Source organism: Trichosurus vulpecula, chromosome 2 (assembly GCF_011100635.1).
Source record: "Trichosurus vulpecula isolate mTriVul1 chromosome 2, mTriVul1.pri, whole genome shotgun sequence".
Classification (NCBI taxonomy): Eukaryota; Metazoa; Chordata; class Mammalia; order Diprotodontia; family Phalangeridae; genus Trichosurus; species Trichosurus vulpecula.
Genome location: NC_050574.1, coordinates 222,463,798 through 222,480,591, shown reverse-complemented (window position 1 = coordinate 222,480,591; position 16,794 = coordinate 222,463,798). Strand labels below are relative to the sequence as shown.

General features: G+C 37.6%; 1 protein-coding gene across 1 annotated transcript in view; it reads left to right on the top strand.

Annotated features, from left to right (window-relative positions):
- Positions 1–16,794, top strand: part of ABCB11 (ATP binding cassette subfamily B member 11) — a 112,873-nt gene that overhangs the window by 75,537 nt on the left and 20,542 nt on the right. The window contains 1 exon segment of the mRNA XM_036743297.1: positions 7,977–8,135. Within this exon segment, the coding sequence (XP_036599192.1) occupies positions 7,977–8,135 (159 nt within the window).

Here is a 16,794-nt window from a genome sequence, read left to right as displayed (position 1 = left end):
TAGAGGATTATTCAACTTCTAGGAAGGTTTGAATATGATTATAGATCTCAGTTTCTTGTAAAAAAGAGGATGAGTCATTATGAGAGAAAATGTTTATGAGAATTTTATGGTATTACTCATTCTAGATATTATATATCTTTCAGTCCTGGATTCTTCTATGGTCGTTATGACACTCCCATTGACGATCATTGAATGACTGCATTTTATCAAGTCTTATTCAAAGAATTATTGAGAAGAGAAAGATAGTAACCTCTGAACAAAGTCACAACAAATTTTAAAGAAAATCTAATTCCAATTTTTGCCTTTTTAATGGTTTTCCCAATTAACTTCTTAAGCTGTTGGCCCAATCAAAAAGAAAAAAAAATCCTTTAGTTTTGGAATCTATAGATTTCACAGTAGAGCTTCAAGGTATAGTCAACACCCGTGGTCAGATCTGTCCTTTAGGAAGATCAGTCTAATAGATGGAGTGGAATGGTGAGAGACTTGAGGCAAGGGGACCAACTGACAGACTATTGGAATAATCTAGGAATGAGATAGTGACAGTATCAGAAGAGAAGAGGTGTTTATGAGAGATGTGGTAAAGGTAGAAAGGAGAAGACTTGGCAACTAATTGGATATGTGGGGTAAGAGACTGAAAAATCAAGGATTACATCTAGGTTGTGAGCCTGGGTGACTGGGAGGATAGTGGTACCTTTTGACACTAATAATAATGCATTATATTTGTCCATGGCAAATGAGGTCCTTATCCATTTGTATTTAGACATATCAATATCTTTAAAATAAAATGAGAATTTGTTCCTAAAAAAAAAAGACATAGACAAGACCAAATGACTGTCAACTATGGGGATAAATATCCTTTCATTCTGCTGAGGGCCACTGATGCTAAAAGGAAAAAAAAATATAAAATCATTTTAGTAAAAAGAAACTGAGTTTAGTTATTTTAGATTCTTTGGGTTTCTTTTTAAGAATAGCAATTTAAGGCATTCCATTCATCCACATTCTTAAATAGCAACATGGAATATAAACCATTGTTAAGTATGTACAACAATAGTAAAAACGTTTCAGTTCTATGTTATAATTACAGGGGGAAGACTAGAGGGAGATAGCAGATGGCAAAGCAGAATAGTGCCAGTTAGAATAATGTACGATGGTGACATCTACAGTAGCTGTGAGGCCTGAAAAGCTGGTGAATTGGTCTCTGGTGATACCCAATCAGTGTGATACAACTGTTATTAGAAGTCAAAGGGATAGCCCGTAATGTGGGGTAGGCTGGGAGTGGGGGATAAAGCTACCTGCTGGTTCTGCTTGAAGCTGTCCTGATGATCAGCTTAACAAGGAATAGAGCAGAACGAGTGACTCCCTACTGTGCTCTGGTACTGCAAGAAGACAAGACCCATAAGAACAAAACTGAACAATATCCCATCTGTTGGAAATGTTATAGCGTAGAGAGCATTGATCTTTGACTAAAGCAAGCAAACCTAAGTGCACATAAAATGGACTGGAGAAAAATGCTTTCATTATTCTCCAGTTCAGTAGTGTTGTTTCAGTAGGGTCCAACTCTTTGTGACCTTATTTGGGGTTTTCTTGGCAGAGATACTAGAGTGGTTTGCTATTTCCTTCTCCAACTCATTTTAGAAATGAGGAAACTGAGGCAAATAAGGTTAAACCAGTTGCCCCCAGGTCACACAGTTAATAAGTGTCTGAGGCCAGATTTCAACTCATGCTTCTACACCCAGTGCTCTATCCACTGCATCACCTAGTTGCCCCTATTCTCTAGTACTATGTTGAAAAAATTAGAAACAGATCTTACCTGTTTGTTTGTTTGTTTCTTTTTGTTAAAAGTACAACAGCTCCAAGTCACAGCAATATATTAAAGACACATTAGGGCAATTGCAAGAAATAACTTCTTCCCTAAATCCAGGTTAGATGAAATAAGAGCTAAAATTGAATTACGATTAAAATCAGAAAAGAGAAAGTTGAAGAATCTTAGTTCATTAAAAATCTCTACTTAACATAATCTCCAGAAATTTTGTCTAATAATGAAACAGGCAATAAAAATAATATCAACATCTCAAATTACAGTGCAGAGGAAAGGGGAATGCTTAGACAGAATTTTAAAAAGCTCCTTTAGGATTTGATGGCATAAATCCAACTAGAAGGTCAACTGTACCAAACCAGACTCATTTAGAAAAGCTGGAACTTGCTAGAGCTATCATGAATTCCCGTGAATGTATGTGGGAGAACACATTTTCTCATAATATTTGAAAGAAAGAGGGGCAGCTAGATGGCACATTGAGTAGAGCACCAGTCCTGGATTCAGGAGGACCGGAGTTCAAATGCAGCCTCAGATACTTGACACACTTACTAGCTGTGTGACCTTGGGCAAGTCACTTAACCCCAATTGCCTTGCCTTCCCTCCCGCAAAAAAAAAAAAAAATTTGAAAGAAAGTATAGCATCTCCTTGGAGCCACTTTGTCAACTTGCACTTAAGTTGTTAGGCCAAGTCTCACCCTAAGAGGGTGGTTGTTATGACTCCCTCAATGTTCTCAGGGTAACCCTGAGGGGTCAAGTATTTTATGAGCCCCCACCAGTGTGATCCCTATGGATAATCAGTTAATACCCTCAATTAACTTTTAGCAAAAGACATTTACTAAGTAGATATAGTAAAAAAAAACTATTGATATGAAACATTCTGCTCAAAGCTGAGGTATATTTTTTTCTTGCATGCACAAAGTCCCTAGGGAGAGTGGGTTCAAACTTAAATATAAAGATAGTGAGGCACAAATGTAGGGAATATATGTGTTAAAAACGTATCTTACAAGGCAACGAGAGTCCTTTTCTCCCTCTGTGAAACGCTCATTAAGTTTTCCTTAGGTGTAGCTCTCTGCTGGGCTCTGAGGATTGGTGCCTTTCTAGATTCCGTAGCTAGCATTCTCTCCACTGCATAGAGGTCACACTCCCTGAAATTGTTTCTTTCCTGTGGTGGGTATCCTCCTATATCCATCTATGTTTATGGTTTTTTTTTTTCATATTTATCCTTGGTATTTCTCTCTCTGCTCCCAGTTGGATGTATTTTCTCTTACTAGTCCTTTCAGATGGCATGGTCAATGGGAGAGAAAGAGACAGAATCTAGAGAGTCATAAGAAGTCCAACACAACAAAAACACAAATGGGATCAAACATAAAATAGAAAGTTTGTGTATCATTAATATAATGAACAACTACATAAAAGGATGTGATTGAAGCTCTGGGTTCTCTAGAAAAGTAGAAAATTTTGGGTTTAGAGAATATCTATAATTATTGGCTTGCACATTTCACAGTGATACATGAATTACTGGAAAGAACTTCATAAGTTTACTCTCAGGTAAAAATCTGATTTCACTTTTCTTAACAGAAGGCATCACACATATTCTGCTAAAAATGAGAAACATATCTAGTACTAAAAGATGAGAACATCACTAACCAATTATATGTTTTGTACTTTATTCAAGTAATTCACTGATCGAGGTGCTAAAAAGCTTATAAATCCTTAAAAGAAAAACAACATGTTGGTTGAAGAACAAAAAGGATGTGCTAAAAAGTCCTAGAGACTTAAAGAGCAATTTATTATTAATTAGGTAATTACTGACGAAGCAACTCAAAAGTACTATAAGACTTATGTTACTTTCATTGATTATCACAACTATATACATATACAAATATACTATCTAGAAATAGAAATCTAGGATATATAATGTCCACATGGAATAGTTTTCTCTATTTGATATGTGCCACCAACACAATAATATCAAGAACAATTGATATAAATATGACACCGTACAGAAAGACATTTTACGCCCTTTATATTCCACCTAGTCTTAAACCCATCATCATTACACCCAAATAGAATTGAGAAGGGCTTCAAAGTTTGAAAAGGGACTACTACCAAGACATTTTTACTAATAACTTGATGTACATGGATAAAAGCTATATAGATCTATAAGAAAATTTAAAAACACACATATTAACTGTTTAGCTCTCTCATGAAATCTTTCTGCAATGATATCAAAATGTCATTTGGGCTTGATAAGTGTAAAATTCTTAATGAATGCCAACGAAAAGTAGAGGCTAAAGACTTTGAGTTTAAAAAGAGATCAAACTGAACCAATGAATGCAGGCAATCCTTACCTATATGCTTTGGTCTCTGCTTGGAAATACATACCACACACAGAACTATCAAGGAGAAATCTGAAACTACATGTCAAGATTCTTATTAGCATCCTAAACTCAAAGCTCAATGGGAAGAGCAAATTTAATGACATTAATGCTTATGCAATACCAGTCTGAACATACAAAATGGAACTAAAAAATAGTTCATATGTAACAAATTTGGAAAGTATCCTAACCAAAAATTGAAACAAACAACCAAAATTTATGGAAGGTTTGACACTTCCTCTTTCAAAAGAAGAAAGAGGATTGATAGATACTATCAAAGAAAGTAACAGATGTTAGAAACTTACAGAAATGTTTCTGGAACGGCCAGGTATCACTCTGCTGAGCGATAGTAAAGACTGGCAACGGGTATACATAGTTTTGGAATTGTCAGAAATGGTGGACTTCTGAAAAGAGTCTATGGAAGGACTGAGTAGAATTAAAAGACCTTCCGTGGGCAGAATGAAATTAATAATAGAAACCGGTTAAGAAGTGTTGAGCTAATAGTTATCACACAGATTTGTTTATAGGAAAAGAAGGGTGGATGATGGGAATTGAGGACCAAGAAACCATTCCAAGAAATTATGGGTGTATTATTATCCTTAGATACTGAGAAATATTGATCATAGATAAAGCAAAAGACCTTTGTAGGCTGGAGCAAGTAACAACTTGTGTAGAAAGAACCTGTATCTGATCTATGGAGCTTAACATGGAGACTAGGAAAAGAGCTACATTTTCAGCTGATCCTCAAAAATGGAGATAAAGGGGAAAAAGTAGATTTAATCAGACTGACTATGATAATAATGTTCTTAAGAAACTATGACTATGACAGAATTTTCACCCCAGTCGGTGTGGGTGACTTTTTCTCCTCTTCCTATTATTTCAGGCTTTGGGAGTCGCTTTGGCACTCCCTCCAGCAGTGCTGATCATAACCCTGCCTTATGTTCTCATTGGGTATTATCCTTCTCCTTCTCTTTCTGGAAGTCCTCTGTAAAAGAACCACCCAACATACTGGATGTCTTTCTCTGTTTCTTTTACTATCTTGAGGTTACAAATTTATGATATTAGCTGTGCATCTCTTTTCTTTAATTCTTGTTGCATGACAGACCTAAGACTTTTACACACTATTTTAGGTGCTAAAAAGGACATTATACAAAATCATTTACATTAATTCTTTCTAATATCTCTAGCAGAATGAGTCAGAGCAATTTGCTAAAATAGTCATTTGGGTTATCTGTGGATTTAGCTGTTCTTGCTTGTGATGAGAGGAGGTAGTCAATCTTTTTGTGTGTGTGTATCATGGAGTCATTTGGCAGTTTAGTGAAGCTTATAGACCCTTTCATTGAATGATGTTTTTAAACTCATGAAATAAAATACATAGTATTACAAAGGAAACCAATTATATTAAAATAGTTATAAAAAGATTTTAAAAAATAAGTTCACTGATCACAAGACCACAGTCTCTGGTCTTGCAAGGTGGTGCATGTCTATAATTCTTATAACTGGGGAGATTGTGGCTGGTAGATTTCTTGAGCTCAAGAATTCAGAGATGACATAGGGCTAAAGCTGATCCTGTGTCCATACTAAGACCAGCATCAATATGATGAGACCCTGGGAGAGGGGGGCCACCAAGCTGACTAAAGAGGGATGAACCAGATCAGTTCAGAAGTAGAGCAGTTCAAAACATCCACGCTGATCAGTAGTGGGATCAAACCCATTAGTAGACATTGCACTTCCAGGCTAAATGAAATAGGCCCAGTCTCCCCCCTTCCCCTCCAAAAAAAAAAAGGAATTCCTGTTCTAGAGACACATTCAATATTATGAAGCTATCAATTCCTAGAACTCTAAGCAAATTCCCATCATGTTAGGCTAATGGGTGGTGGATCCAGAACAGGACTTTCAGAGATTGGTGAGATCCTGGCTAATATCACTAAGGATAAGAATACTGCTAATTCTCCCCAGCAAATTGCTTGTTGTTCTATAGTCCAGCGGGCAAGTATCAGACAGTCATTTGGAACAGTAAAATAATGGACACAATTCAACATGGTAGATAATTCTATGGTGGAATAGTTGGGCAAGCAGAAAGTTTATGTAAGGAAATGAATAGAAAGAAAATACAAAAGGTAAGAGAAAATTAAAAAGTGAGATAACATGAGTGGATGCAATAGTAATGATACATTTAGCCTAAATTGTCTTCCTTTGTTACACTTAAACTGTAGGTCTAATTAAATGAACTAGTTTTCTCTTTGCTGGTTTTTGTTTTTGACTTAATAATGAGAGGGTCACATATAAAATTATTTGAAAATTTTTCCCTATTTACATCTGGCGTTATATTTATGAAATGGAATTCACTGAATAGTTATTGTTTATGAAAGAAAGAGCACTGATTGATAGTTTATAGTTCATTTAGTTTAGACAAAAAGATACATGTTTTAAAACATTTTATTAAAATTATAGGCAAATTAACATGCTGTCTATGTTTTTATATTACATGTAACTGGTGAAAGATCCAGTGGGACTATGAGGTAATATTTATAAAGTGCTTAGCACAGAGCCTGGTACATAGTAGGTGCTTTATAAATACTTATTCCCTTCCTCACTTTCCCAGGAATAACAATTGAGTAAAGTCATGATTCAATAGTGATCAAACTGGGGTTTTAGTCCAATTGATAAATGGTAAAATGATATGAACAGGCCTTTTTCAGATGAAGAAATCAAAGCCCTCTATGGTCACATGAAAAAATGCTTTAAATCACTATTGATTAGAGAAATGCAAATTAAAACAATTCTAAGGTACCACTTCACACTTATCAGATTAGATAATATGACAGAAAAGGAAAATAATAAGTGTTAGAGAGGATGTGGGAAAATTGGGACACTGATGCATTATTGAAGTTGTGAATTGTTATAACCATTCCAGATGGCAATTTGGAACACAATCAAACTCTGTATATCTTTTGACCCAGCAATAGTGCTGTTATGTCTGTATCCCAAAGAGATCTTTAAAAAGGGAAAAGGACCTGCATGAACAAAAATATTTATAGCAACTTTTTTGTGGTGGCAAAGAATTGGAAATTGAGGGAATGCCCATCAACTGGGGAATGGCTGAAGAAGTTGTGGTATATGAATGTAATGGGATATTATTGTGCTGTAAAAAAATGACCAGTAGGTGGATTTCAGAAAAACCTGGAAAGACTTACCTGAACTGATGCAAAGTGAAGTGAGCAGAACCAAAAGAACATTGTACATGGTAATAGCAACATTGTGCGATGATCAACTGTGAATGACTTAGCAATAAAATGATCCAAGACAATCTGAAAGGACTCATGATAAAAAATGATATCTACATCCAGAGAAAGAATTAACATAATCTGAGTGCAGATCGAAGCATACTATTTTCACTTTATGTTTTGTGATTATTTTTTTCCTTTTGGTCTGTTTCTTCTTTCACAACATGACTAATATGGAAATATGTTTTACATGATTGCATACATATAACTTACATCAAATTGAATACTGTTTTATGGAGTGAGAGAGAAAATTTAGAACTCAACATTTTTTTAAAGGAATGTTAAAAACTGTCTTTACTTGTAATTGGAAAAATAAAATGCTAATTTTTTTAAAAAGAAGTATAAGTAGAACCATGTTTAATAAACTTAGTAATCATTTCTTCTTGTTACAAGTCTTAGCCAGCAGTAACTCCTAAGTGTATATAGCATATGACATTTGCAAGTGCCCACCTGATTTAATAATGACTATAACCTTTTCCCATTTTCCTACCTTAAGGATCATTCTTCTGAAGAAAAAGTTGAACCTGCACCAGTTACAAGGATTTTGAAGTACAACACCCCAGAATGGCCTTATATGCTGGGGGGTTCCATCGGAGCAGCTCTGAATGGTGCAGTCAATCCTCTTTATGCTCTTTTATTCAGTGAGATTATTGGGGTAAGAGATTGTGCATTTTTATATTACCCTCCAGTTTCTTTGTTTCTATATCATTAGAAGCACTCTTCTTCTACCTGCAAAAAGAGCCTCAGGAAATTGCTAGCTGTGCCTTCTTCTTCCTTGCTGGTTGGGAGCTGTATTTTTTTCCTCAACAAGGAGAATATTTTTCCCTCACTGAGAATATTTAAAGGCAAAGCAGAGCTCTTTCATTTAGGCTTGCATTACATTCATACAATCAAAAGGTCTGTATAAAGGATATCAGGAAAGCAATTTAAATAGTGACAAAAGACAATTTGCCTACAAAGCAATCAGACCAGAAAATAGGGCAGACCGTCTAGAGAGTACAATGTCATTAGTATCCAATGGAGGCAATTTCCTGCCTTGTAGAATGGTAGAAGTACAAAATATAACTTGGTATTCAGATTTTGAATAATTTTTGTGCCTACAGCCAATACTAAGTTCTAACCTGAATACATGCAGGCGATAAAGGGGAAAAGTGTAACGAGGGCTAGAACAGAGGGATCCTGGATAAATGAAATAAAAAATAATTTGAATTTTTCATTTAGTCAATTGTTTCCACCTTTCATTCCATCAAACTTTTACCCTTTCTCTCTTTGCTAGATTTACCAATGAAATATTGCAACATGGTTAATAAAAGGAAGATAGGTTATACTGGACATTTGCAACTCTGCTAATTCAGTCATCAAGATGTCAGCCTTGGTTTTTATTAATTTGTTTAGCATTTTTATTAATCTATCTCAGTCCCTCCCAAAACACCCCTTTACCCCATTGAGCAGATTTTAAAAAAGGAAAAAAAATCTCTTGCTATATATTTACAAATTTCCACATTAGATATGTCAAAAAAAAAGAGAAACCGACTCAAATCTCTCTATATATATCTACACATTTCCACATTAGATATGCATTTTGAAATCATCACCTGTCAGAAGGTGACTGGAATGTTTGGCCTCATGGTTTATCACTGTGTTGATCAACATATTATAGTCTTGGAGAGGTTTTCTCTATAATGCTGTTATCATTGGATAAATTTTTCTCCTACTTCTGTTCATTTTGCTTTGCCTTAGCTCATAGAGGTCTTCCCAGTTTCTTCTGAAATTGTCCATCTTTTCTAATGGCACATTGATTTGTCACAATTTGTCCGTTCCCCCAAAAGGTGGATATGTCCTTACTTTGCAATTCTTGGTTACCTCAAGAACTACCATAAGTATTTGTGTACACGTAAATCCTATCTCTCTTTCTTTCTTTTTCTTGGGGGGGGGGGGGCATATGCCCTCATCTTTTAAAGAATTTAGTCTATGCACTTCAATGATCACTTGTTCATACACTGGAAAGCATTACTTATGACTAGCAGAAAAGCATAATTGGAATTCTCAGGGAAAGAGAGGCTTTAATTTGATTCTCTACTCAACTGAAGGTTTAGAACCTTTTAAGTTCCCCGGTGCTTTTTGTTAAATGTCTTTCTAAAATGAGTCCTTTCTAAAAAGTTGCCTTTTCCATCTTAGGAAGAATAGTATAGAAAACATAACTGAATCTTTTTCTCTGGTGCTGTGGGATCTTTGCAGAGTCTCTGAAAATCAGTCTTCGTTGGACAATGCTATCTTGGGAGCTCTTCACCTTTTTTATGTCATAGACCTCTTTGGCAGTCTAGTGAAACCTATGGGCCCCTTCTCAGAAGAATATTTTTAAATGTATAAAATAAAGTACATAGGATTGCAAAGGAAACTAATTATGTTGAAATTTAGTTATAAAAAAGGGTTTTTTTTTTAAGTAAAACACACCTGATATAGAATCAGCTGCAGGTGGGATAGGAGATTTGTCTGAATCTCTATTCTCCCCAGGACATTTTCTAAAAGAGAGAGCAGAGTTCAAAATAATGATATAGCTCACATTTATATTATTGCTTTAGAATTTTAAAAATCCTTTTCTTGTGATAACCCTGAGAGATAAATAGCATATGTTATTCTCCCCATTTTATGGACAATTAGGTGGTGCAGTGGAAAGACCACCAGACCCTGGAGTCAGGAAGACCTGAGTTCACATCTGGTTTCAGATACTTATTAGCTATGTGACCCTGAATAAGTCACTTAACCCTGTTTGCCACAGTTTCCTCATCTGTAAAATGAGCTGGGGAAGGAAATGGCAAATCACTCCAGTATCTTTGCCAAGAAAACCCCAAATGAGGTCACAAAGAGTCAGACACGATTGAACAACAACATTCTACCCATTTTGCAAAGGAGAAAATTTGGTGTCGGAGACATTTTTGTTTACCCAGTCATGTGATACAGCAATGACAGTTGAAATTAATGTGGCACTTTAAATTTTGCAAATCATTTTTCCCATATTTGTACAGCAGAGCTGTTTACTACCTATGGGCTTGACACATATATTCTCATTACAAATTCAGAATGGAGTTATTAATGTCAAGTGTGCTCCTTTGACACATAGATTAGCTTCTCTGAGGATCATAATAATGCTGTGACATCAGTGCAAGTATTATTAAGCCCATTTTATAGATAAAGAAACAGAGGCTCTAAGAAGTTAAGTTACTTGCCCATGGTCACACCACCAGTAAATACCACAGGTAGAATTAGAACGAAGATTTCTCACTTGAAGTTCAATGCTTTATGCCTGTTTGTCTCTCCATAAATAAGGAGTTTTAGAGCTGAGACTTCAACTCATGTTTTTGACTCCACTTCCAGTATTCTTTACATTGTACCAAAACTCAGTTTTTGCTGGTTCTGATTAGCTGAGTTCTCACTGTATACTATGATGAAAAGAGATGAACCATAAACTGTTAGAGCTGGAAGGAAACTTCAAATTCATCTAGTCCGACCCTCTTATTTTACAGGTGAATAAACAGATCCAAAGGGAGTAAAGCAGTTTAGCTAAGGTTGAATGACGATGATGATGATGGTAATGGTGAAAATGATGATGTTGGTAACAAAAAGTATAATAACCTGTATAGGAACCCTGATTATCTAACTCCAAACCCAGTGCTTTTTTTTCCACTAACCTTCACACTGGATTGGGAGTTCTAGTCCCCACTGCCATTCCCTAATTCATCACCTTGAGCAAACCACTCTATCTCTCTCTGAGCCTCATTTTTTCATCTACACAAGGAGTCAGTTGGACTTTGTTGTTGTTGTTGACGATTCATTTCAGTCATGTCCATCTCTTTGTGACCCCCATCTGGGGTTTTCTTGGCAAAAATACTGGAGTGGTTTGCCATTTCCTTCTCCAGGTCGTTTTATGGATGGGGAAATTGAGGCCAACAGAGTTAAGTGACTTGCTCAGGGTCACACAGCTAGTTAAGTGTTTGAGGCTAAATTTGAACTCAGAAAGATGAGTCTTCATGACTCCAGGCCTGGCACGCTATCCACTGCGCCATCTAGTTGCCTTAGAAGACTTGTTTTTTCATCACTGGCATTCAATGATTTCCTGTCATTTGCCCAAGGTTAGGAAATCTGCATAGAAGAGCTAGTGCCTCGGCTTGCAGCCACTGGCCATTGGTCTATTTGAGCACACTGCCGCCTGGTGGAAGCAGAATCCCCTGTCTCAGATTTTGGTATAACAATCAAATAGAACAGAGTAGAAGATGCAGCTTTTTATGCAGTCTGAGACTATGGCATTTTTCCTTTAGTGCCGCAGGAGCAGGGCAAGCAGCCAGCTGGTAGAAAGAAAGAACCCAAAGTCTCTTCATTGGTAATGATCCAGTGAGGCTGCATCAGCCAAGAATCTGGTGTTCCAGCAACCTCTATTATCTTCTCTCTTTGCTAAAGATGATTGTTTCTGGTTGTCCCTAACAGGGCTAATTAGCATGTATATTTCAAGAACTGCATGTTGTTTTCAAACTTGAGGTCTAATTTTCCCATCCAGAAAATAGCCAATTTATAAGTGAGCCACTTTCATCCTAGTTAACTAATGTATGCAGGACATGCTTTTGGTGCACTGATACTGCAGTGTGGTGTGAGAACCCAGCCAAGCTTTGGGAGCTGTTCAGAGCTGGGTTCCTAATCCAGATAAAGCCCTAGCTCAGTGTGAAGCATCATTTGTCAACTGACTGACTCTCTTTCCCTGGATCTCATTTGGCTGGCCAGAAAATTGGCCAAAATTCCCAAAAAGCAGATGTTACATCTTCAGTTCTACATCCCCAGCTACCTAAGTGACCATTCTGTAGTAGAGATGCCTGCCCAGGGGTTCAGCAATTAAGACAGAGTGAGCTGGAGAGAGTCCTGAGGGCTCTCTCCAAGGATGATAGCAATGGCAAAGCTGTTAATGACAGGAGGTGCCCGCATTTGTTTTCATAAAAGCCATGTTCTTGGACTTGAAAACATTATCGCACAGTGGACAGTCAGTGTGGATTTTAGATGAGTATTCACCAAGTGTCATTACAATGGATTTTGCCAAATTTGGCTCTTCTCCACTGTACACTCCTGTGAAGCTGGGTAAGGCTAATAGGCACAGAGAGGACATGAAGGGAAATCACTGGGTCTCTCTGTCTGAAATAACAGGGTCTTCTTTCTTGAATAGTGGCCAATAATGAGTTGTGTGTCCTTCCTTCAGCAAATCATTGGGCCTCTCATCTATCAAATGAGTCAGCGGGACTAGATGAACTCTGAGGTCCCTCCTAACTCTAATATTCTATAGTTCTAGGATTCTAATAGATGGATCATAACTCAGATGACAGTGGTATCTACATTTAGATAATATTGGCACACAAGGGAACTAAAAGAGGATTTCTTAAGATCTAACCAAAACATATTTGTTTTCCCTCCATGAAACTCTTTCTCACTGAACAATGGAATTATGTTACATCAAAATGGGAGAAAGTCACTATAATATGTTCTGAGATCATTCCACATGTACCCATCGCAAAAGGAAAGGCATGGGAACTTAGAAGTGACAAATTCTGTCTTATTCTACTTATCAGTAATACAAGTAAAACTTTTCACTTAGACTCCACTAATTTGGAATTTCTGATCATTTGGCCAGGGATTATGCTGAAAGGTTACTTGTATATGATTTAAATATCCATATGCCTCCATACTAATATAGCTAAGACACAGACCCTTGCTTCAGGGAATTTATAGTTTATTAGAAGGATGAGATATAGAAATATTAAATAAGAGAATTAAAGAGTTGCAAAACAAAATGACATGACAAAATGCCTTAAGCCTTAAGGAGGAAAGTTTCTTGAAAGAGGTCTCATCTGAGTTGGTTTTTAAAGACAGGTCTAAGGCCTGGACCTCTGATTTTACTACCGTAGAGAACTCCCCCATAAGAAATTTCCTTGTACCAAGGCACGTTGGGCCATTCTCTGTGATTCCTTTGTCTTCAAGAGATGCTTAGAGCACCAAGTGATGTATTGACTTGCCCAGGATCTACACAGTCTTTTATTGCCAGAGGCTAGACTTGAACTCTTCGTGGCTTGTGGCTTAAAGTCTGTCTTTAAAGAATTGGCGGGAGTTTGGAGGGAGCAGGAAGTAGGAGACCTACGGCGAAGAAGGATTTTGAGAAGACACTGGGGCAGGAGGCAGCTAGGGGACAGCGTGACCCATTTCAAGTGGCTAGAGTGCTGTACTCAGGAAGACCTGAGCTATGTGATCCTGGGCCTCTACCAGCCTCAGTTTCCTCATCTGTAAAATGGAGATAACGATAGTACATACTTCCCAGGGTTGTAGTAAAGCTAAAATGTGAAGCACATTGCGATCTTGAAGCGCCACCTCCATGTGAGCTATCAGGAGAGGTTTGACGGATCCGTAGAATGTGAAGAGGGCAGTTGGCGTGAGATCACTGAGATCCTTGAATGTCAGGCAAAGGAGTCTGAATTGAACAAAATAGACCACAGAGAATGCCACAAGATTTGTGGAGCAAGGGTCTGGTGTGACCAAATCCAGGCAAAGGAAAAATCATTCTGGCTGCCTTATAAAGTATGGATTGTGTTAAGGACACAGGCACTCCGCAGTCCTCCACAATCACTGTCCTCTGAGCACACTGAGCTGCAAAAGGACTCATTCAAGACTCAATGTGCCAATCAAATACTGAGTATCTGAAATGACTGGACATCACGGTCCTTAAACCACTGACTCACTCAGTGGGGAATCAGCACTGAGACTAAACGAGTGCTTATTCCCGCTCTGACAATTTGCCATTTACACTCTCTTCCTCCCAGGATCCCCAACTGGGAGGGACAGACTTCACAAACTGCCAGGATCCGCTCAGGCTGCTCCCACTTAATACACTTACGCAAACATAATACAAGATCCCAGTCAGGATAACCACTGTCCGAGATGCCCACCTACCAGGTCCCGTCCCCATACACTTTCTTCTTGACCTGACAAGCGCCATTCACACATCATCCCTCATCATTCCATTCAGACTCTTCCAAACTCACAGAGTGCTGGACTTATATCACCAAGGAGGGCAAAGTTCAAATCTTGCCTCGGATGTACTTATTAGCTATCACCTTGAGCAAGTGACTTAACTTCTCAGAGCCCCAGTCTCCTCAACTGTAAAATGGAGTTCATCAGAGCACCTATCTCACATATTTGTTATAAGGGCCAAATGAAATGGTGTCAATCAAATGCTTTGCAAACTCTAAAATACTACAACAATATGAGTGGTCATTATTCATTAGTAGTAGTAGCAGCAACCACTTGCCAGGCCTATCCCACTACTTCCTACAACCAAAGGCCATGGACACATCCCAGCTGTTGCTTTGTAGCACGTTAAGAGCAATGTTCCCTATCCCAGGCAGCTGTAGAATCTTCTCCTGTTGCCAAGCTGACCACTTCCCAGTGAAGTAAATTGGAGCCAGGAGAGAGCGGAGCTGGAAAGATCTGTTAAAAGGCTTCTTTACCATAGTTTTTACAGACTGCAATGAAGTCTATACTAGGTGAATTACAATGGGAATGGAAAGGAGCTGGGTGTCTGGGTGGCTGGGTGGCAGGAATTGATAACTAGTTAGAAATGAGTTGGGGGAAAGAGATTAGTCAAAGGCAATGCCAAGATTACAAACATGGGTAACTGAGTGAATGCCACAGACAGAAATAATTAAATTGGGAGAAGTATGTTTATGGAAAAAGACAAAAAAAACCCTTGGTTTTGGACATGGGAGTTAGAGGCGATAGCAGGACATCCTGGTAGAGGTTTCTTGTAGGTAGCTGGAGATGCACCCGGATTTTAGAAAAGCAATCAGGGCTAGATGTCTAGGTTTGTGAAGCAACAGCATATAGGGGAAAAGGTATAGAGAAAAAAGGAGTTAAGAACAGACCCTTAGGAAATACCCCAAGGGTCAGGCAAAGGTTATTTTACTAAAGCAAATGGTTTGCTAAGTTATTTTAATACTGTAATAAATTTTGAGAGGTTTAAATTATTTAAGGAAATAAAATGCTTTCAGGTACTTAAACTCTATCACGGAAATGATCAATAAGCTAATTAATTGAATTACTTCAAGAATCTATGATTTCATTGGCCAAAGTAGATTGCAACCCATTTATAATTAAGGACATGTCTTAAAAAGTTGCCTGAAGCTTAGAGAGATTAAGTGACTACAGCAGGGTCATAAATCAATAAGTGTCAGAGACAAGATTTGAATCTAGATCCAAATTCAGCATTCTACTGTATTGCTAATTGCAATAATTTTAATCTATATTTAAAGTCTATCACACTGGGCCACTATTGAGTAAAATTTTGTTAGTTTGGTTTTAGTGGCAACACTTATTCAATAATGACACTATTTCTTTTTTAAAAAGTTTATAATTTAAACTTTTCATTTATTCAAAGTTACCTTTATGCCAAAAAAGTCAATGGGATTTTTCCCATATATGGAATCCATTTCATTGAATGCCGATGTGTCTTAGTAAAAATCAAAGATGGCAGGTCTTTCAATGTTTGTGTAACAGTGGTATGTCTTAGTTTTCCCTGTTCCATTAGATATTTGAGTTCATATCCATCATTAAAATTATTCCCTCCTAAAGCTGAGCTCATATGACTCACTACCAAACTCCATTATATGGAAAATTACTGGAATCTAAGGTGAATGAATTAGGGTAGGTAGGACTTAGCCTATGGCATGACCTATAGACTTCCCATTGAGAATAAATGAAAAAAAAACCACACAAAACATTTAAGTACTTACTATGTGCCAGACACTCTGCTAAGTTCTGGGGAGTCAGATACAAAAAGTAAGGCAGTCTTTGCCCATAAGGAGTTTACATTTTAATGGGAAGATAGCATATAGTGGAGAGTGATGGCCTAGAAGGGGAGTTTTGGTCACAGAAATAGTAAATGGCATAGGGCAATTGATTGAATCTTCCTTCCTAGAAAGGGAAGAGTTGAGTGATTATTGTTCCCTGAGCTAGCCCAAGGAGGCATGGCTTAAATTGGCTAGTGAAGCAGCAACATTGTGAGGCTGGATGAGAGCTACATGTGTGGTGGATTTAACTTGGCATTGGTTGCTGCCAATCAGAAGCCCAGGATCAGGGGCGGGGAAAGAGGGTGAAGCTGGTGTGGGAGGTAGAGGTGGCTTTCAGATCATAAGCAACTTAATTTGCCAACTAATTGTACTTTAAATTGGTGCTTTGGGTACAGGGAAGCAAACAAGGAAAGAAAGAAATCAGAAGACAAACTCTGACGG